This window comes from Schistocerca gregaria, chromosome 1 (assembly GCF_023897955.1).
Source record: "Schistocerca gregaria isolate iqSchGreg1 chromosome 1, iqSchGreg1.2, whole genome shotgun sequence".
Classification (NCBI taxonomy): domain Eukaryota; kingdom Metazoa; phylum Arthropoda; class Insecta; order Orthoptera; family Acrididae; genus Schistocerca; species Schistocerca gregaria.
Window position 1 is genome coordinate 602290050 of NC_064920.1, and position 23753 is coordinate 602313802.

A 23753-nucleotide genomic window follows, 5' to 3' on the forward strand; every position below is an offset into this window, starting at 1 on the left:
CATTAAGGGTACACGAGTTGGCCTTCGGTTCCGGAAGCCCATATCAATAATGTTTCGTTGAATGGTTCTCACGCTGACACTTGTTGAAGGCCAAGCATTGAAATCTGCAGTCAATTGGGGAAGGGTTGTACTTCTGTGACGTTGAATGATTCTCTTATTCATCGTAGGTCTTGTTCTTGCACGATCTCTTTCCGGCCGCAGTGATGTCGGAGATTTAATGTTTTACCAGATTCCGGGTTTTCACAGTAAACTCGTGCAATGGTCTTTCCGGAAAATCCCAACTTCATCGCTACCTCGAAGATTCTGTGTCCCATCGCTCGTCCGCCGCGCAAAGTACCACGTTCAAACTCAGATAACCTGCCATTGTAACCAATCTAACAACTCAGCCTGAATTTGTCTTATGTAGGCATTTGCCGACCGTAGTGCCGTATTCTGTTTATTTACATATCTTTCTATTTGAATACGCATGCTTAAACCAGTTTCTTCTGCGCATCAGTGTATGACTTACTGAAATTTATATGTAATATTAGTCTTTTGGTTGTAAACAAAGAGTTGTTGTTGTGCTGGTATCGCTTGTTACTGATCGTAACCTATGGAGTGTAATACAAGCCAAAAGCTATCAGAGCCTAAATCGCAGGCAGACCAAGTGTTGCAGCATACTGTTAGAGACCATAGATCAAAAAATGCGGTAAGTTACAACTAGTTTCCCATCTGGCAATAAACATGGAGAAAACAATAACAATACATAAGAATTAAATATAGATTATGGTCTGTCATTCTTAAAAAAGGGAAAAATGAACAATGCTGATTATGATGGCGCGAAAGATTATTCAGTTATTTCTCTAAGATGTAAACACAGGTAATAACAATAGGATTCATAGTTAGAGTTGCAACTAAGCTTGAACAAGAACTTCGAAGGAACATTTACCGATGTGATTCGTAAAAGAGCACACTGGATAACAGAGTACAGTTGACTCAAATCAGGAGATACTGAGGAAAGTAGATTAGCAAATCAGACACTAAAATTTGTTACTCGTTTCATAAGGACGGAAGAAACAGAAATGCTCGAAAGCCGATAGAACATCGAATGCAGATTGGCAAGGCGTGGAAAGCATTTCAATAGGAAAAATTATTAACATCGAAATCTGAGTTGTACAGAGGTATTTATGTGTCTTTAGCCCTACGCGGAAGCGAAACTTGGACAATAAGTATTTCAGGAAAGAAGAGGTCAGAAGCTGTAGAAACAGCGTGTTGCAGGGGAATGTTGAAAATTTGATGAGTAGACCAGATAACAAATGAGGACGATTGGAACAAAATGGAGAATAGCAAAGCGTTACTGTAGAAATGGACTAAAAAAGAGACAAGCTGACTGGACACATCTGAACCATCTAAGAGTCATTTTTTCGTAATGGAGGGAAGTGAGAGGGTAAAAACTGTGCACAGAAACTGAAGCTTGACTACAGTAAGAAGATAACATTAGATGTAAATAGCAGTAGTTAAACAGAGTTAAAGAGGTTCGCACGTGATGGACTATCGTGGAGAGCTCCAACAAAACAACTGGAGCGCAACCCCCAATAGCAACAAAGAAAACTATAACAATATATTGTATAAATTTACTTACCGTCCATAGACTGTACCTTGGCTTCTGATAGTGTATATTGCAGAATTATGGCGTGTTTGTAATGAGAGATATACATAAAATCTTTAGCAGAATGTCGGAATTTAAAAGACTATTGATGTTGACAAGTGGTGCTGCTGATGTTATAACGCATACCACCCAACTACTGTTATTTTCGAAATTGTTTTAGTAATTATCAGTGTTAATGCAAGAATCAAGCATTTGAAGGTATCGAGCAACAACCCGTACTCAGTCACGCCTAGCTTAGCTAACTAATATGAGGAGTGATCGAATCAAAATGAACTACACGTTATAATAACCCAAACGCTTTAAAACTCTATGTGCCTCGTTGAGATAAGGTACTGGGACATCTAGGGACGCAAAAGTAGTGTTGTCTTCTTTCCTTAAAAAATTTAAAGTAGTGCCCTCAGCGGGCAGGTGATTCCTGCCGTCTTTTTCGACGTTTGAGATCTGATACTCATTAAAGCCCGCGAGCACAGAAAAACCATTAACATCACGTGCTATGAGACACTCATCCTACGAAAGCCCATCAGGAGCAAACGGCCTGGGTTGCTCGCGGAAGTAGTGATTGTGCTCCACTGTAACGCGCGCCCACACGTCTTGATGACCACACAAAGTGTGATAGCCAACTTCAGGTGGGAGCAGCTTTAGCATTCGGTCTACAGCCCAGACACGTCCCACGCTGTCTGACCCACTAAAATCTCTAAATCAAGCGCTCCAATTCGGACAACGAACTGAAGGACACAACGGAGGACTTGCTCCTGACACAGCCACAGACGTTCTGGGAATAGGGAATCATTCGGTTCGGAAACAGCGAGACAGTTGTCCTCTGGTCTTTGCTGATTCCTTTTGAGTTAAGACTTCAGTTATATTCACAGTTTTGTTTCGCACTTTTTCTTTTGAACGCCACTCATAGTACATAGTAACTGTTCTGAAAATAATAAATGATAATCATTTAATCTGCTCTCGTCAACGCTATATATAACGACTATGAAAAACAAGAAAATAATGGAAAGAAGATATTACGATATAAAGATGACATTAGTCAATATTAAGGCTGAATTCGTAATATATTTTAAATATCTCGGATGTGATGTTACTCGATGTTACCATAAAACTGTTGAAATACAGGAAAAGGAAAACGTTTTAAAAACGAACAAACATTGACTAGTATAATCGGTCACCTACTTTAAAAGTATACTGAAGAAAATTAAAATAAAACAGTTGCCGCAGCTTTTCGTTGAAGACATTTAGTGAGAAAAGTCAAGAATAAAAGGACTTCGCTGATGACAGAAACGAAGCTTTTTTCAAAAGAGTTTACGAATAAAGACCTGAGCGGATATTAAATAATAACACAGAAGAAGAACTGAATATGTTTGCCGTCAGTGACTGGTTTGAATACTATGGGTAAATTTTGAATCGAAAAGTTCACAAATGGAAGACTATCGCTTCCCAAACGAAACGTGTAACACACAACTGAAAGACAATAAATTTGAAGCAATGACCAGAAAGTTTGATCAGTGGATCGTAGTAAGAGGTAAAGCTTAACTTTTGATTAGGACGATGATGGCAGTGATTAAGAGCAAACAATAGAAATTATGTTCCTTCTGTTATTTTTACGGCGGGGTTGATATGTTTCGCTTATAAATGTAATTTTCACTAGAGCAAAACGCAAATAAAACCGAAGCTGTTTTATTATACATTCTATTGTGGAACCCGCCCCCCTGCATCAAACCACGGATATTTCCATTGGTGGAGGGTGCCTTGTGTGCCTCCGCAATCTAGGGAGTCATACTGTAGCGGCAAACACAGAGGAGGGATATCCCTCGAGACGCCAAACAACCGTAAGGTTCATGAAGAAGGGCTGGATGCTTTTCAGCAGTTTCAGGGGAAACAGTCTAGATGATTGACTGATCTAGCGTTGTAACATCAATCAAAACTGCCTTGCTTTGCTGGTACTGCGAAAAATATGGGGAAATTACAACAGTAATTTTTCCCGAGGGAATGCTGCTCTACTGTATGGTTAAATAATGATAGCATCCGCTTGGGTAAAATATTCCGCAGGAAAAAAAGTCCCGCATTTCGATCTGTGGACAGGGAGCATGTTGTCATGAGGAGAAACAAAACTGGCGTTCTACGGATTATAGCGTTGAATATTAGGTCCCTTAGTCGGGTACGCACGTTAGAAAATTCAAAAAGGGAAATGGATAGGTTGAAGCTAGATATTGTTGGATTTACTGAAGTTCAGCACAGAAAGAACAGGATGTCTGGTCAGGTGATTACAGGTTTATTAATACAAAATCACATAGGGGTATTGCAAGAGTAGGTTTAATAATGTGTAAGCAAATATGAATGTGAGTTACCTGCTCTCAACAAAATAGTGAAGGCATTACCGTAGCCAAAATATACATTAAACCCATTCCCAGCTCAGTGGAAAGAGTTTATATGCCAACTGGCAACGAAGATGATGAATAGTTTGAAGAAATGTCTGACGCGATATAAGAAATGATTCGAATAGTTATGCCAGACGAAAATTTGATTATGGTGTAAGATTCGAATTCTATAGCAGGGAAAGGAAAAGAAGTAAAAATAGCAGGTGAATGTGGACTTGTGGAAAAGAATGAAAGGAGAAGCCCTCACGTAGAATTCTCCACAGGGCATAGTTCATTCATCGTTAACACTTGTTTCAACAGTCGTGAAAGGAGGTTGTATCCATGTAAGGGACATGGATAAACTAGAAGGTTTCACATTTATTATACAATGGCAAGACAAAGATTTCGGAACCTAATTTTAAATTGCAAGACATTTCTAGTGGCAGATGTTGACTCTGACCACAGATTATTGGCTATGAACTGCTGATTAAAAGTTAAGAAATTGCCAAAACGATGGAAATTATGGAGATGGGAGCTGGATAAGTTGAAAGAAGTAGTGGTTCTAAGCATTTCAACAAGAGAACAGTTGGAGGGCTAATTTCAGTAGTGGTATCAATCCATTTTCGTTCATTTTGAGATACAGAGTCCTGAAAAATCTTCAGTTGAGATACCAGAAATATTCAAGCATATCGCTTCTTGCTAGAGATGAACCTTTCTTTCTGGTTGTTTGGATCATTAATTTCAGAAACATTATAGGCAGCAAAGTGGAGGTAAAGCGATTGTACCACTATTGAAATAAGCCCTTCACTTGATGAGTACAGTAGAAAACAACACATTAGAAGACGAACTGGTAGCTTTAAGATATGAAATAAAAAAGAAAGCACAGAGTCAAATAAATGAAGAGACAAAGCTTAGTAGATGTCCTTGTATAACACGGATGATACTGAATTTAACTGATGAGAGGGGGCAATATAAATATGCAGCAAATGAAGCAGGCGGAAGGTAACACAAACTAAGCAGGAAGCGCTAGAGGACTAATGTAAGGATTTAGATACATATACCACTAGGGGAATGATAGATGTCACCTACAGGAAAATTAAAGAGGCCTTCGGAGGAAAGAGAAGCAGCTTTTTGAATAACAAGGAGGGAAAGCTGAAAGGTGGACGTAGTATGTAGAAGGTCTGTAGAAGGGAGATGAACTTGAAGGCAGTGTTATAAAAATAGCGGAGGACGTAGATAGACTTGAGATGGGAGATATAACACTGTAAGAAGAATTTGGCAGAGCACTGAAAGACCTAAGTCGAAACAAGGCCCCGGGAGTAGGCGATATTTCATCAAAACTATTGACATCCTTACCCGGCCGTAACTAAACTCTTCCACCTCACCACAAGACGTATGAGATAGGTGAAATACACTTGCACATCAAGAAGAATATAATAATTCCAATTCCAAGGTAATTAGGTGCTGACAGATATGAATATAGTCAAACTTACAGTATAGTAAGACATCGATACAAAATACTAACACAAATTCTTTACGGGAGAGTGCAAAAACTAGCAGATGCTGACCTTGGGGAATATCAGTTTGGATACCGGAGAAGTCTAGGAACAGGCGAAGTAATCAGTACTGACCTTACGACTCATCTTAGAAGATAGGTTAAGGAAAGTTAAACCTATGTTTATATTATTCATAGACTTAGAGAAAGATTTTTTCAATGTTCAAATTTTTACGGTGGTAGGGGAAAATAGGGGAACGCAAGACTGTTTAGAATTATTTACAACATGCAGGCGCCAGTTGTAAGAATCATGCACGGGGTGGAGGGGACGGGGGCCATGACAGGAAAGAGAGTGAGATGAGGTTTTAGTCTGTCTTAATCGATCTGAACATTGAGCAAGCAATAAAGGAAACAAAAGAAAATTTGGAGTACTAATTGAAATTGAGGAAGAAGAAATAAAATCTTTGAGGTTTGGCAATGACATGTTTCTGTCAGAGACAGCAAAGAACTTTGAGGAGGAGCTGAATGGAATGGAAAGGCGTGGAAAGGAGGCTAAAGATGAATATCAACAAAAGGAAAACACAGAAATGGAATGTAATCTAAATCAGGTGATGCTGAGGCACTTAGGTTAGGAAATTAAACACTAAGGTAGTAGATAGGTTTTGCTGTTTCTGTAGCAAAACAAATGATGACGGCCGAAGTAGAGAAGATATAAAATGTAGACTGGGATTTGCAAGGAAAGCATTTCTTGAGAGGAGAAATTTGTTAACATGGAATATAGATTTAACTGAAGTCATTTCTGTGAGTTCTTCCATGTATCGTAGTTATGTATGGAAGTAAATGTGAAAAATAAGCAGTTCAGACAAAAAGAGAATAGCAGCTTTTGAAATGTGATGCTACACAGGACTGCAGAAGATTATTAGGTAAATAACGTAAATAATTAGAAGGTGCTGAAGAACTGGGTGGAAAAGAAAGGGGAGATACGATATGACTAGAAAAATTGGATCGGTTGACAGGACACATTCTGAGACATCAAGAGATCATCAGTGTAGTATTGAAGAGAAATGCAGACGATAAAAATTGTAGAGGGAGACCAAGAGATGAATACAATAACCAGATTTAGAAGGATGCCAGTTGCATTAGCTATTCAGAGATGATGAGACATGCACAGGATAGAATAGCATGGACAGCTGCATCAAACCAGTCTTCTGATTGAAGACCAAAACAATAAAAAACAATAGTTGAAATATCACATAAACATAATTCAGATTGCCATCGCTTTCGTTATACCAGCTGCCAATGTGTTCAGTGTTTGTATTGTTGACATATACGCTAGTACATCTGCAGCAAGGCATGTAATCTTCTCCGTTTCACTTTTTTCACTTCGTTGCCTGAAAATAGTATTGTGTGATGAAGCTAGTGCAAAATTAAGTAATTACCATGTGTGATTTGTGGTTTACGATTTACAACAGAAACATAATAAGCAATCGGTTACTTGCGTAATCAAAGTTTAGAAACATTGAAAAACAACTCTGCCGTTTTTGTCTACAGGATATAAAAGAGATAAAACCATGGATGTATTTATCTGGTAACAGGTACGTATAGCTAAGAGACCTTCTCCAATCGGGCACTTAGTTCGCATTCCTAGTGATCCAGAGAAAAGGACAATCTCCAACCTCTTTGTCGAGCGTAATAGTATGACATCCCGGATATGAGATACCAAAAATTAAACGGGCAGTTCAATAGAGTTTCATGTAGGAGACACGGTGATCTGCCTCGTTCGTGTTCAATAAAGTTCTAGACCCATTATCTCAAAGACCAAAAAAAAAAAAAAAAAACAATGACTTGGTACATCCAACATATTTTTCAACTGTTCTGTGATTCTTTTACTGCAATATAAGAGAAAGTTTTGGATTAATCCGAAAGGTTTCATTGGACATTACTAAATGATTCTACCTTCCTTAAAATTTTGACAACGTAAATTTTCATAAAATAAATAATGCTGAATAGATATGAATGAGTGACTGTGTAAATGGTTGTAAAGGAACCTGTGAGAGCTTCTGAATAATACTGCCTGTACTTTATGAGAAAATAGGACATTTCCAGTGGAAATGTCCAAACAGAAAAAAGCATTTAATATTTTCACGTGAAATTTCTTATTTTTGTAATTACATGATTAAAACGTCTTGTTCCTTACTACGGGTCATCTTCATCAAAAGCGTTACCAAGTAACATCATTCTTCTCCTTCTTCTAGCCGGTATGATTTTATTGCCTGCTGCAGTTTCAGTGAGCTTATACTCCTGTTGTTTCTTCTCCGACCTTTCACTGTATACTACCCGGAACTCCGTGTTTGCTTCACGTAATAAATATAATTTATCACTGGACCTTAATTTTAGTGTTTTCATCCCAGCAGATACACAGATGGATAGTACATACATGGTGCGTCTATTTCTTTGCCGATACAATACGGTGGTAATACGCCACAGCGAAAGATGAATTCATTATTTCACCTACAAAATGGATCAGTATAATAAATTTTACAATTATAGCAGATTCTGTGTCATTTTCTACAGTGAGCTGTTCTCAACCACTGATTTCATCATTCTTATTAGAAGCACTGGGACGCATTCGCACGGAATTAGTGTTAGTTACGTGGCTAAATAACTTGTACTGAAATACACGTACCATATATTTGCAGTACGATCTGCTACCTTTGCAACGCATCTTAAAGGTTCATCTTCAATTTGTCATTATTTATTTGAATGCACTTACATTCACTGTTTGCTGCGATAGGCAAAAATCCTAGAACGAAGGTTCATCCAGAATAAATCACAATGCACAATAAGCTTACCATTATAAAACGATGATAGCAACACACTGTTAAGGACAACAGCCTCGGTCGTAAGACCCGCCAATTAGGTTAATGCAATTTTTGATGAGGTAAACTGAGAATACAACTGCATAAGGAAACGAAGATCCAACCAACAGCAAAATTTTTCACCCAAATATATAAAGTATCATGCTGTTGTTGTTGTGATCTTCAGTCCTGAGACTGGTTTGATGCAACTGTCTATGCTAATCTATCGAGTGCAAGCTCCTTCATATCCCAGTACCTACTGCCACCTACATCCTTCCGAATATGCTTAGTGTATTCATCTATTTGTCTCCCTCTACGATTTTTACCTTCCAAGCTGCCCTCCAATGCTAAATTTGTGATCCCTTGATTCCTCAGGACAAGTCCTACCAACTGATCCCTTCTTCTAGTCAAGTAGTGCCACAAACTTCTCTTCTCCCCAATCCTATTCAATACCTCCTTATTAGTTACGTGATCTACCCACCTAATCTTCAACAGTCTTCTGTAGCACCACATTTCAAAAGCTTCTATTCTCTTCCTTTCCAAACTATTTATCGTCCATGTTTCACTTCCATACATGGCTACACACCATACAAATACTTTCAGAAACGACTTCCTGACATTTAAATTTATACTCGATGTTAACAAATTTCTCTTCTTCAGAAGCGCTTTCCTTGCCATTGCCAGTCTACATTTTATATCCTCTCTACTTCGACCATCATCAGTTATTTTGCTCCCCAAATAGCAAAACTCCTTTACTGCTTTAAGTGTCTCATTTCCTAATCTAATTCCCTCAGCATCACCCGACTTAAGTCTACTACATTCCGTTATCCTCGTTTTGCTTTTGTTGCTGTCCATCTTATACCCTCCTTTCAAGACACTGTCCATTCTGATCAGCTGCTCTTCCAAGTCCTTTGCTGTCTCTGACAGAATTACAACGTCATCGGCGAACCTCAAAGTTTTTATTTCTTCTCCCTGGACTTAAATAGCTACTCCAAATTTTTCTTTTGTTTCCTTTACTGCTTGCTCGATATACAGATTGAATAGCATCGGGGAGAGGCTACAATCCTGTCTCACTCCCTTCCCAACCACTTCTCCCTTTCCATGCCCCTCGACTCTTATAACTGCCATCTGGTTTCTGTACAAATTGTAAATAGCCTTTCGCTCCCTGTATTTTACTCCTGCCACCTTTAGAATTTGAAAGAGAGTATTCCAGTCAACATTGTCAAAAGCTTTCTGTAAGTCTACAAATGCTAGGAACGTAGGTTTGCCCTTCCTTAATCTTTCTTCTAAGATACGTCGTAAGGTCAGTATTGCTTCACGTGTTCCAACATTTCTACGGAATCCAAACTGATCTTCCCCAAGGTCGGCTTCTACCAGTTTTTTCCATTCGTCTGTAAATAATTCGTGTTAGTATTTTGCAGCTGTGACTTATTAAACTGATAGTTCAGGAATTTTCATATCTGTAGATACCTGCTTTCTTTGGGATTGGAATTATTATATTCTTCTTGAAGTCTGAGGGTATTTCGCCTGTCTCATACATCTTGCTCACCAGATGGTGGAGTTTTGTCATGACTAACTCTCCCAAGGCCGTCAGCAGTTCTATTGGGATGTTGTCTACTCCCGGGGCCTTGTTTCGACTCAGGTCTTTCAGTGCTCTGTCAAACTGTTCACGCAGTATCGTATCTCCCATTTCATCTTTATCTACATCCTATTCCATTTCCATAATATTGTCCTCAAGTACATCGCCCTTGTATAGACCCTCTATGTACTCCTTCCACCTTTCTGCTTTCCCCTCTTTGCTTAGAACTGGGTTTCCATCTGAGCTCCTGATATTCATACAACTGGCTTTCTTTTCTCCAAATGTCTCTTTAATTTTCCTATAGGCTGTATCTATCTTACCCCTAGTGAGATAAGCCTCTACATCCTTACATTTATCCTGTAGCCATGCCTGCTTAGCCATTTTGCATTTCCAGGCGACATCATTTTTGAGAAGTTTGTATTCCTTTTTGCCTGCTTCATTTACTGCATTTTTATATTTTCTAGTTTCATTAATTAAATTCAATATTTCTTCTGTTACCCAAGGATTTCTACTAGCCCTTGTCTTTTTACCTACTTGATCCTCTGCTGCCTTCACTACTTCATCCCTCAAAGTTACCCATTCTTCTTCTACTGTATTTCTGTGGTCATAGTCCACATTTGCCCCAGGAAATGTCTTACAGTTTAATACCTGGTTCCTAAATCTCTGTCTTACCATTATATAATCTGTCTGAAACCTGTCGGTATCTCCAGGCTTCTTCCACGTATACAACCTTCTTTTATGATTCTTGAACCAAGTGTTAGCTATGATTAAGTTACGCTTTGTGCTAAATTCTACCAGACGGCTTCCTCTTTCATTTCTTACCCCCAATCCATATTCACCTACTATCTTTCCTTCTCTCCCTTTTCCTACTACCGAATTCCAGTCACCCAAGACTATTAAACTTTCGTCTCCCTTCACTATGCGAATAATTTCTTTTATTTCGCCATACATTACTTCAATTTATTCGTCATCTGCAGAGCTAGTTGGAATATAAACTTGTACTACTGTAGTAGGCATGGGATTCGTGTCTATCTTGGCCACAATAATGCGTTCACTAATCTCTTTGTAGTAGCTTACCCTCATTCCAATTTTTTATTCATTATTAAACGTACGCCGGTATTACCCCTATTTTACTTTGTATTTATAACCCTGCTTTTTCCTGCCCAAAAGTCTTGTTCCTCCTGCCACCGAACTTCACTAATTCCCACTATATCTAACTTCAAACTATCCATTTCCATTTTTAAATTTTCTAACCTACCTGTTCGATTAAGGGATCTGACATTCCACGCTCCGATCCGTAGAATGCCAGTTTTCTTTCTCCTGATGACGAAGTCCTCTCGAGTAGCCTCGCCCGGAGATCCGAATGTGGGACTATTTTACCTCCGGAATATTTTACCCAAGAGGACGCTATCATCATTTAACCATACAGTGAAGCTTCATGCCCTCGGGAAAAATTACGGCTATAATTTCCCCTTGCTTTCAGCCGTTCGCAGTACCACAACAGCAAAGCCGTTTGGGTTAGTGTTGGCCGGCCGCGGTGGTCTCGCGGTTCTAGGCACGCAGTCCGGAACCGTGCGACTGCTACGGTCGCAGGTTCGAATCCTGCCTTGGGCATGGATGCGTGTGATGTCCTTAGGTTAGTTAGGTTTAAGTAGGTCTAAGTTCTAGGGGACTAATGACCACAGCAGTTGAGTCCCATAGTGCTCAGAGCCATTTGAACCATTTTGGGTTAGTGTTGCAAGGCCAGATGAGTCAATCATCCAGACTGTTGCCCCTGCAAATACTGAAAAGGCTCCATCCCCTTCAGGAACCAAACGTTTGTCTGGCCTCTCAACAGATACCCCTCCGTTGTGGTTGCACCTGCGGTATGGCTTTCTGTATCGTTGAGGCACGCAAGCCTCCCCACCAGCGACAAGGTTCATGGGTGGAGGATACTGTATCATATGATTCATGAAATGAAGAAAAATCGGAATTTTTGTCTGTTTCTACCCCGGGTCTCCCTTAAGTTTTCTTCCCGTGCAAAATAATCGAATAGTTTGTCAACTGTTCGTGAATGTAACTTTTCTACGTATCTTTCAGTACGGTTTTTAATAGCAGCAAACAGAATCTTCCGGAAACTGAAATGATTTACGTAGAAATTTTTTATCCATTCGCTTTACCAAAAGATGTGTGCGCCGTCTACAATCTCCGAGTAGGGTCGGTGTGTTACATAATCCCCATCAGCAACTCGACTACTACTTCGGGGTGGGTACCAGCTCTAAGTGGGCCGTTGCAGTGGATCTCTTTGTACACTTCAGAATGATCATAGAACACGTTAGACTGACCTGTATGTACTGTGAGTCATTAAAATTCATTGTGTGTCTACGGAATGTAATTAATATATTCTTTTTAAATAATTTTGTAATAGTATTAACGAGAGAGATTTTGTCTAATCGTCAAAGATGCAGTGGAATACATATCTTTGTTTAGTGATCAAAATTTCATAGCTATGAGTAGTCAAATTAATTCGTACAATGTCAGTAAATTAAGGTTATAATTAGTTCAGACATTACTGCCCTTCTGCGTGGCGAAATAGGAGAATTTCCAAGAAACTGAAGTTTCTTTGTCAATTTACAAGGCTGTGTGAGTGGCACAATGAAAGGAAATCTGTCTTTTAGTGATGTACGCCCGTGTTAGAGTTCGCATCAGCTACACAGATTCAATCTGGAGTGAGCGTTCAGTGAGCTTTGAATGTGTAGTTTTCATCCAAAAACAATTAACGGAGTCTTAGTTTTCTCTCCTATAGTGTTTCCATAAACGGTAGCCCCCTTTTGGCACAGTTCAAATAAATACACTATCTTGTGCCGCACTACCTTCTTCCGCAAGGTAGTGTCATAGACGCTCTGCTGTCCCTGATTTATATAAATGATCTAGGTAATAATCTGAGCAGCCCTCTTAGATTGTTTGCAGATGACACTGCAATTTACCGTCAAGTAAAAATCATCAGATGATCATTTACAATAACAAAATGATCTAGAGAGAATTTCTGTATGGTGCGAAAAGTGGCAATTAGCACTAAAGAAAGAAAATCACGAGGTCATCCACATGGGTGCTAAAAGGAATCCGATAAATGTTGGGTATACGACAAAGCGCACAAATCTAAGGGCTGTCAATTCGACAAAATACCTAGGAATTACAATTAGGAGCAACTTAAATTGGAAAGACCATATAGATAATATTGTGGGGAATTTCTTTGCGTGTTTTTGGGTACTTGCATTGTTTAATTCGTATATTTCGGGCGTATTATAGTATTTGAGGGTTGTAGCATCGCGCCTTAGTACCTGAATAGTGCAAATTCGCGTAGTCGTCTGTCTTCTGTTTTTGTTGTGAACGGCCAGAGTCGGTTGGCCAGTCAGTGTGCTCCCTGCCGCCGTTGGATAAGCAGCTGCAGCAGCAAGCCGTATAACCCTAGCTTACTTATTTGTTACATAGTTTAATTTCTTTGCGTGTTTTTGGGTACTTGCATTGTTTAATTCGTATATTTAGGGCGTATTATAGTATTTGAGGGTTGTAGCATCGCGCCTTAGTACCTGAATAGTGCAAATTCGCGTAGTCGTCTGTCTTCTGTTTTTGTTGTGAACGGCCAGAGTCGGTTGGCCAGTCAGTGTGCTCCCTGCCGCCGTTGGATAAGCAGCTGCAGCAGCAAGCCGTATAACCCTAGCTTCTTATTTGTTACATAGTTTAATTTCTTTGCGTGTTTTTGGGTACTTGCATTGTTTAATTCGTATATTTCGGGCGTATTATAGTATTTGAGGGTTGTAGCATCGCGCCTTAGTACCTGAATAGTGCAAATTCGCGTAGTCGTCTGTCTTCTGTTTTTGTTGTGAACAGCCAGTGTCGGTTGGTCACAGTCATTGTGCTCCCTGCCGCCGTTGGATAAGCAGCTGCAGCAGCAAGCCGTATAACCCTAGCTTACTTATTTGTTACATAGTTTAATTAATTTCTTTGCGTGTTTTTGGGTACTTGCATTGTTTAATTCATATATTTCGGGCGTATTATAGTATTTGACAGTTGTAGCATCGCGCTTTAGTGTTTACTTCGTAGATTCTTATTTAAATTGCGTGTGAGTTTCGTATAGGAGGTGCAATTTCGAGTTTTAGTTACTGTAATCGTAAATTCAGCAGATTGTAGCGCAGTCGTTAGGCATTTGTACAGGTTAGTTGATACATTCTTTGCGTGTTCCGCTTGCGTTATCTAGGCACCGACTCGTGTTTCAGTAACTGTTGTTAAACATCGATTAGAATGGACAGGGACTGCGATTGCTGTGTTCGGATGAGGGCTGACTTGGCATCCCTTCGCTCACAGCTGCAATCGGCGCTGACTTCGGTCGCGCAGCTTGAGGCTGTTGCCAATGGGCACCACTGTGGGGAGCCGGACTCGGGTATCACGGGGATGTCAACCTCATCCCGTCTGTCCCCAGATCGGTCTGCCGCTGTGGTTGCCCCGGTTGCTGCCCGCAGTGGGGCTGAGCCCTCGCCTGTGGTTGATTGGGAGGTCGTTCCAAGGCGTGGCAGGCAGCGAAAGGCGTCCCCGGAAGCTGACCAGAAAGCCTCCCCGGTGCGTCTGACAAACCGGTTTCAGGCACTGTCTCTGGCTGAGCCAGATGCAGCTGCCTGCCCTGTTTCAGAGGATCATTCTCAGCCTTCAAGGTCCGGGCAATCGCAGAGGTTGGGCTTACTGGTAGTTGGGAGCTCCAATGTTAGGCGCGTAATGGGGCCCCTTAGGGATATGGCGGCTAAGGAGGGGAAGAAATCCAGTGTGCACTCCGTGTGCATTCCGGGCGGAGTCATTCCTGATGTGGAAAGGGTCCTTCCGGATGCCATGAAGAGCACAGGGTGCAGCCAGCTGCAGGTGGTGGCACATGTCGGCACTAATGACGTGTGTCGCTTTGGATCTGAGGAAATTCTCTCTGGATTCCAGCGGCTATCTGATTTGGTGAAGGCTGCCGGTCTTGCTTACGAGATGAAGGCAGAGCTCACCATCTGCAGCATCGTTGACAGAACCGACTGCGGACCTTTGGTGCAGAGCCGGGTGGAGGGTCTGAATCAGAGGCTCAGACGGTTTTGCGACCGTATTGGCTGCAGATTCCTTGACTTGCGCCATAGGGTGGTGGGGTTTCGGGTTCCGCTGAATAGGTCAGGAGTTCACTACACTCAGCTGGCGGCTACACGGGTAGCGGAGGCTGTGTGGCGTGGACTGGGCGGTTTTTTAGGTTAGAAGGCCTCGGGAAAGTGCGGGATGGGCTGCAATGTCAAAGGGTGCTTGGCAATTACAGGACGTGCTTGGATCAAGGAACAGTCGGAATTATAGTTGTAAACTGTTGTAGTTGCGCTGGAAAAGTCCCTGAGCTTCAAGCGCTAATAGAAAGCACAGAAGCGGATATCGTTATAGGTACAGAAAGCTGGCTAAAGCCTGAAATAAGTTCTGCAGAAATTTTTACGAAGTCTCAGACGGTGTTCAGGAAAGATAGATTAGGCAGAATTGGTGGTGGAGTGTTGGTGTCTGTCAGTAGTGGTTTATCTTGTAGTGAAGTCGAAGTAGATACTCTGTGCGAATTGGTGTGGGTGGAGGTTATACTTAACAGCCGAATTAAGTTAATAATTGGCTCCTTCTACCGACCCCCAGACTCCGATGATACAGTTGCGGAACAGTTCAGAGAAAGTTTGAGTCTCGTAACAAATAAATACCCCACTCATACGGTTATAGTTGGTGGGGACTTCAACCTACCCTCGGTATGTTGGCAAAAATACTTGTTCAAAACCGGTGGTAGGCACAAAACGTCTTCCGAGATTGTCCTAAATGCATTCTCCGAAAATTATTTCGAGCAGTTAGTCCACGAACCCACGCGAATTGTAAATGGTTGCGAAAACACACTTGACCTCTTGGCCACAAACAATCCAGAGCTGATAGAGAGCATCATGACTGATACAGGGATTAGTGATCACAAGGTCATTGTAGCTAGGCTCAATACCATTTCTTCCAAATCCATCAGAAACAAACGCAAAATAATTTTATTTAAAAAAGCGGATAAAGTACCACTAGAAGCCTTCCTAAAAGACAATTTCCATTCCTTCCGAACTGACTATGCGAATGTAGACGAGATGTGGCTCAAATTCAAAGATATAGTAGCAACAGCAATTGAGATATTCATACCTCATAAATTGGTAAGAGATGGAACGGATCCCCCGTGGTACACAAAAAAGGTCCGAACGCTGTTGCAGAGGCAACGGAAAAAGCATGCGAAGTTCAGAAGAACGCGAAATCCTGAAGATGGGCTAAAATTTACAGACGCGCGAAATTTGGCACGTACTTCGATGCGAGATGCCTTTAATAGGTTCCACAACGAAACATTGTCTCGAAATTTGGTAGAAAATCCGAAGAAATTCTGGTCGTATGTAAAGTACACAAGCGGCAAGACGCAGTCAATACCTTTGCTGCGCAGTGCCGATGGTACTGTTATCGACGACTGCGCCGCTAAAGCGGAGTTATTGAACGCAGTTTTCCGAAATTCCTTCACCAGGGAAGACGAATGGAATATTCCAGAATTTGAAACACGAACATCTGCTAGCATGAGTTTCTTAGAAGTAGATACCTTAGGGGTTGCGAAGCAACTCAAATCGCTTGATACGGGCAAGTCTTCAGGTCCAGATTGTATACCGATTAGGTTCCTTTCAGATTACGCTGATACTATAGCTCCCTACTTAGCACTCATATACAACCGCTCGCTCACCGATAGATCTGTACCTACAGATTGGAAAATTGCGCAGGTCGCACCAGTGTTCAAGAAGGGTAGTAGGAGTAATCCATTTAACTACAGACCTATATCATTGACGTCGGTTTGCAGTAGGGTTTTGGAGCATATACTGTATTCAAACATTATGAATCACCTCGAAGGGAACGATCTATTGACACGTAATCAGCATGGCTTCAGAAAACATCGCTCTTGTGCAACGCAGCTAGCTCTTTATTCGCACGAAGTAATGGCCGCTATCGACAGGGGATCTCAAGTTGATTCCGTATTTCTAGATTTCCGGAAAGCTTTTGACACCGTTCCTCACAAGCGACTTCTAATCAAGCTGCGGAGCTATGGGGTATCGTCTCAGTTGTGCGACTGGATTCGTGATTTCCTGTCAGGAAGGTCGCAGTTCGTAGTAATAGACGGCAAATCATCGAGTAAAACTGAAGTGATATCAGGTGTTCCCCAGGGAAGCGTCCTGGGACCTCTACTGTTCCTGATCTATATAAATGACCTGGGTGACAATCTGAGCAGTTCTCTTAGGTTGTTCGCAGATGATGCTGTAATTTACCGTCTAGTAAGGTCATCCGAAGACCAGTATCAGCTGCAAAGCGATTTAGAAAAGATTGCTGTATGGTGTGTCAGGTGGCAGTTGACGCTAAATAACGAAAAGTGTGAGATGATCCACATGAGTTCCAAAAGAAATCCGTTGGAATTCGATTACTCGATAAATAGTACAATTCTCAAGGCTGTCAATTCAACTAAGTACCTGGGTGTTAAAATTACAAACAACTTCAGTTGGAAGGACCACATAGATAATATTGTCGGGAAGGCGAGCCAAAGGTTGCGTTTCATTGGCAGGACACTTAGAAGATGCAACAAGTCCACTAAAGAGACAGCTTACACTACACTCGTTCGTCCTCTGTTAGAATATTGCTGCGCGGTGTGGGATCCTTACCAGGTGGGATTGACGGAGGACATCGAGAGGGTGCAAAGAAGGGCAGCTCGTTTTGTATTATCGCGTTATAGGGGAGAGAGTGTGGCAGATATGATACACGAGTTGGGATGGAAGTCATTACAGCATAGACGTTTTTCGTCGCGGCGAGACCTTTTTACGAAATTTCACTCACCAACTTTCTCTTCCGAATGCGAAAATATTTTGTTGAGCCCAACCTACATAGGTAGGAATGATCATCAAAATAAAATAAGAGAAATCAGAGCTCGAACAGAAAGGTTCAGGTGTTCGTTTTTCCCGCTCGCTGTTCGGGAGTGGAATAGTAGAGAGATAGTATGATTGTGGTTCGATGAACCCTCTGCCAAGCACTTAAATGTGAATTGCAGAGTAGTCATGTAGATGTAGAAGGCGAAACAAAGACTGCGCTTTGTTGGCGGAACACTTAGAAGATGCGACAAGCCCACTACAGGGACAGCCTACATTACACTTGTCCGTCCTCTGCTGGAATACTGCTGCGCGGTGTGGTATCATTACCTGGTAGGATTGACAGGCGACATTGAAAAAGTGCAAAGAAGGGCAGCTCGTTTTGTGTTATCTCACTATAGGAGTGAGAGTGCCACTGATAAGATATGCGAGTTGCGGTGGCAGCCACTGAAGAAAAGGAGGTTTTCTTCGCGGCGAGATCTGTTTACTAAATTTCAATCGCCAACTTTCTCTTCCGAATGCGAAAGTATTCCACCTACTTAGGGAGAATGATCATCATAATAAAATAAGAGAAATCAGAGTTGTGACGGAAAGATTTAGGTGTTCCTTTTTCCCACACGCCATTCGAGTGGAATGGTAGAGAAGTGGTATGAAAATGGTTCGATGAACCCTCTGTCGGGCACTTAAGTGAGAATCGCAGAGTAAACATGCTGATTTAGATGTAGATGAGGAAAAGTATCCGGACACGCTAGCGCAGTGCAGTACTTACCGCGATAGCGTTGAAGAAGGCGGGGTTATTATACCGCCGGTGGAAACGCAGAGACAGCAGGATGGATCGATCAGGCGAGCCCAGTGCCATCGAACGAGGTCTAGTCGTATGACGGCACCTGGGCGACAAATACATCAAGGCCACCTCGAGCCTTCTAAAGCAGTTCACGTCGATTGTCTGTGATGCGACTGCCAAGTGGAAACACATACCACAGCTATATCGAGGCCAGGAACACCTCATATACTGACAGACAGGGACCGTCGACAATTGGTTGGGGTGGGTCTACTCGCAAAATCGTATGAAATCAGTGGGGGAATTGCTTGTGAGCTCCGAAGTGTTACCAGAGTAGCATCTATCACACTGATTGTGAGTAGGAAGTTAAAGGTAAGAGAGTACAATGGTGGAGGAGTTCTATATAAGCTACACAACTCTCTTGCCAGTACTAGGCGATGCTTGAGATGACGTAAAGAGCAAAGACGCTGGACAGCGTATGATTCAAAACGAATGATTTGTAGTGATGAATCACGCTATATACCCTTCGGTAAACCGACGGAAAAAATTTCAGTTTAGCGAATGCATGGACAACGTTACCTGCCATCTTGTGTAATGCCAGCAGCAAAGTACAGAGAAGGTGGGTTTGCGATATAGTGGTATATTTCATGGTTATGGTGTGGTCCTCGTATTGAGCGTAACGGAAATGCTTTATGCTCGAGGATATGAACGCGCTTTACTGCATTTCGTACTGTCTGTAGTAGAGGGAACAGTTCGGAGACGCTGACAGTGTCAACACGACAACGCACGCTGTCATAAAACGACATCTTTGAGGCAATGGTCTGTGGGAAGTAATATTTCTAGAATGGACTGGCATCCACAGAGTCCTGAATCCCTTCGAACACGTTTTGGATTAGTTAGAACGTCGAGTTCACTCTAGCCCACAGCACTATCATTACCTTATCTACTTTCGGCTCTTGACGTAAAATGGGCTTCCCTTCCTTTACAGACATCGAGACATCGAACTGAATGTTTCCCCAGCAGAGTTGAAGCTGTTGTATAGGTCAAAGGTTGATGAACTCCACAATAATCTCCACTAATGGGTCCAGTTACTTTCTATCAGATTATGTATAAATATCAGCTGGAGTAAGGTTGACGTGCAGGTACAAATATCACCTTAATCCAGTAGTCAATGATGCACATTTGTGAGCTTACAAACAGTGATGTTCTGAGCGACGCAATCAAGAAGCCCACTTGTGGACATTAATGCCACAGGAGGAGACGCGAGAGAACGCGACGCTGAGCGAGCTGAGCTTCGTGCCCGGCACCGACGACGACGGCCGCAGTGTGACGTGCCGCGCCGAGAACCCTTCCATCCCGGGCAGCCACCTCGACGCCACCTGGACGCTCTCCGTCGTCTGTGAGTACCTGACGGCGGCACCTCGTTTCACATTAGGCTCTCAAAGTAGGCCTAGTTACAGATAGTACTAATAGCCGATTGTCGCGCTGACCGAGCAGTTCTGAAAGTAAATACTTCAAGTTGACTTATATGTGGTGAAAAATAGAAGCTTCCTTTAAATTTTCAGTAATGTAAAATTTTGCACTTCGCAAAACTAAAAATCCTAATTTCCTATGTCTACAAAGAAAATAAATCACTTTTGAGGTCAGTCAATTCATACAAATACCTGCATGTAACAATTTGTGAAAATATAAAATTGAACGAAAACGTAGTCCTTGTCATGGTAAGGCTGTTGCCAGAATACTAGGGAAACGTAATCAATTTGCAAAGGGAATTCCTTACAAAACACTCATGCGACTCATCTAAGAATATTGCTCAACTGTTTGGGACCTGCGCCGAATAGGGCTAACGGGGAACACTGAATGTGTAGAAAGAAGAGACGCAAAAATGGTCACACTTTTGGTTGACCAGTGGGAGAGCGTCATGGATATGCTGAACGAATTGAATACGCAATCGCTTGCAGATGGACGTACACTATTCCGTCAAAGCCTACTTGGTAACTGTCAAGAACAATTCCAAATCATAAATCTATAAGGAGCAGTTTAATGAAATCGAGGTAGATGAAGAGAACTAAGTTGGTGTACATTGTTTAATATTTCAAAAGTAATCGTCATAAATGTTTCTAAAGTCATTCCACTGTCATATGAGACGGCCAGTGCCTTCATGGAAAAACGTTTGCTGTTGGCTGCAGAACTCTTGTTCCACCCAAGGGTGCACCTCTACGCCCGAAACAAATCGATGGCCAAATCTTTCTTCAGGGTTCCAAAAATATGGACACCGTATCTGAAGAGATTTAGACTGCATGGGGGATTTTTAAGGGCTTCCAAGAGATACTTCTGCAGCGTTATCGAGACAACTTTGGCATGATGTGAGTGACCACTATCCTGTAACAGAATGATGTCGCCTGCGATTGGACTTGACAGTGCGCTTCAGGTTTTGCAAAGTGTCCACGTACGTCCACTGTGTCGCCGTGTTCGAGAAAGTCAACCAGTAGCCGACCCTTGCCATAAAAGAAAAATCTCATCAAGACTTTCCCAGTCCAGGCGTGCCTGTTGTTTCGATGAAGCTGCAGAAGTTTCGCTGGGAAACCCTTACACAGCCTCCATGCGATGTCCATATTTTTTGTGCCCTAAAGAAAGACATTCGTGGTTGTCTACTTGTTTCGAAAGAATAGGTGCACGCCTGGTTTCAAAAATGGTTCAAATGGCTCTGAGCACTATGGGACTTAACATCTGTGGTCATCAGTCCCCTAGAACTTAGAACTAATTAAACCTAACTAACCTAAGGACATCACACACATCCATGCCCGAGGCAGGATTCGAACCTGCGACCGTAGCACGCCTTGTTTCAATCATTTTCCCGTAGAGAACCGCAAACGTTTTTACATGAAGGCATTGACCACCTTTTTTCACAATGAGATAAATATATTAACTGTTACGGCTATTATTTTGTAAAAAGTAATAAACTTACTGTTTTGTTCTGCTTCGTTTCATTTGGCTGTCCCTTATAGGAATGCCTTCCCCCCATGAACCATAGACCTTGCCGTTGGTGGGGAGGCTTGCGTGCCCCAGCGATACAGATGGCCGTACCGTAGGTGCAACCACAACGGAGGGGTATCTGTTGAGAGGCCAGACAAACGTGTGGTTCCTGAAGAGGGGCAGCAGCCTTTTCAGTAGTTGCAGGGGCAACAGTCTGGATGATTGACTGATCTGGCCTTGCAACATTAACCAAAACGGCCTCGCTGTGCTGGTACTGCGAACGGCTGAAAGCAAGGCGAAACTACAGCCGTAATTTTTCCCGAGGACATGCAGCTTTACTGTATGATTAAATGATGATGGCATCCTCTTGGGTAAAATATTCCGGAGGTAAAATAGTCCCCCATTCGGATCTCCGGGCGGGGACTACTCAGGAGGATGTCGTTATCAGGAGAAAGAAAACTGGCGTTCTACGGATCGGAGCGTGGAATGTCAGATCCCTTAATCGGGCAGGTAGGTTAGAAAATTTAAAAAGGGAAATGGATAGGTTAAAGTTAGATATAGTGGGAATTAGTGAAGTTCGGTGGCAGGAGGAACAAGACTTCTGGTCAGGTGAATACAGGATTATAAACACAAAATCAAATAGGGGTAATGCAGGAGTAGGTTTAATAATGAATAGGAAAATAGGAATGCGGGTAAGCTACTACAAACAGCATAGTGAACGCATTATTGTGGCCAAGATAGATACGAAGCCCACACCTACTACAGTAGTACAAGTTTATATGCCAACTAGCTCTGCAGATGATGAAGAAATTGAAGAAATGTACGATGAAATAAAAGAAATTATTCAGATAGTGAAGAGAGACGAAAATTTAATAGTAATTGGTGACTGGAATTCGAGTGTAGGAAAAGGGAGAGAGGGAAACATAGTAGGTGAATATGGATTGGGGCTAAGAAATGAAAGAGGAAGCCGCCTAGTAGAATTTTGCACAGAGCACAACTTAATCATAGCTAACACTTGGTTTAAGAATCATGAAAGAAGGTTGTATAAGTGCAAGAACCCTGGAGATACTAAAAGGTATCAGATAGATTATATAATGGTGAGACAGAGATTTAGGAACCAGGTTTTAAGTTGTAAGACATTTCCAGGGGCAGATGAGGACTCTGACCACAATCTATTGGTTATGACCTGTAGATTAAAACTAAAGAAACTGCAAAAATGTGGGAAATTAAGGAGATGGGACCTGGATAAACTGAAAGAACCAGAGGTTGTACAGAGTTTCAGAGAGAGCATAAGGGAACAACTGACAGGAATAGGGGAAAGAAATACAGTAGAAGAAGAATGGGTAGCTCTGAGGGATGTAGTAGTGAAGGCAGCAGAGGATAAAGTAGGTACAAAGACGAGGGCTGCTAGAAATCCTTCGGTAACAGAAGAATTATTGAATTTAATTGATGAAAGGAGAAAATATAAAAATGCAGTAAATGAAGCAGGCAAAAAGGAATACAAACGTCTCAAAAATGAGATCGACAGGAAGTGCAAAATGGCTAAACAGGGATGGCTAGAGGACAAATGTAAGGATGTAGAAGCTTATCTCACTAGGGGTAAGATAGATACTGCCTACAGGAAAATTAAAGAGACCTTTGGAGAGAAGAGAACCACGTGTATGAATATCAAGAGGTCAGATGGCAGCCCAGTTCTAAGCAAAGAAGGGAAGGCAGAAAGGTGGAAGGAGTATATAGAAGGTTTATACAAGGGCGATGTACTTGAGGACAATATTATGGAAATAGAAGAGGATGTAGATGAAGACGAAATGGGAGATACGATACTGCGTGAAGAGTTTGACAGAGCACTGAAAGACCTGAGTCGAAACAAGGCCCCCGGAGTAGACAACATTCCATTAGAACTACTGACGGCCTTGGGAGAGCCAGTCATGACAAAACTCTACCAGCTGGTGAGCAAGATGTATGAGACAGGCGAAATACCCTCAGACTTCAAGAAGAATATAATAATTCCAATCCCAAAGAAAGCAGGTGCTGACAGATGTGAAAATTACCGAACTATCAGTTTAATAAGCCACGGCTGCAAAATACTAACGCGAATTCTTTACAGACGAATGGAAAA

General features: G+C 41.8%; 1 protein-coding gene across 1 annotated transcript in view; it reads left to right on the top strand.

Annotated features, from left to right (window-relative positions):
- LOC126363580 (nephrin-like) overlaps positions 1-23753 on the top strand; it is a gene marked incomplete at its 3' end in the record, with an annotated part of 482953 nt that overhangs the window by 395145 nt on the left and 64055 nt on the right. Inside the window, exon 7 of the mRNA XM_050007978.1 lies at positions 19913-20057. Coding sequence (XP_049863935.1) covers positions 19913-20057 — 145 coding nt within the window. The remainder of the gene's footprint in view (positions 1-19912; positions 20058-23753) is intronic.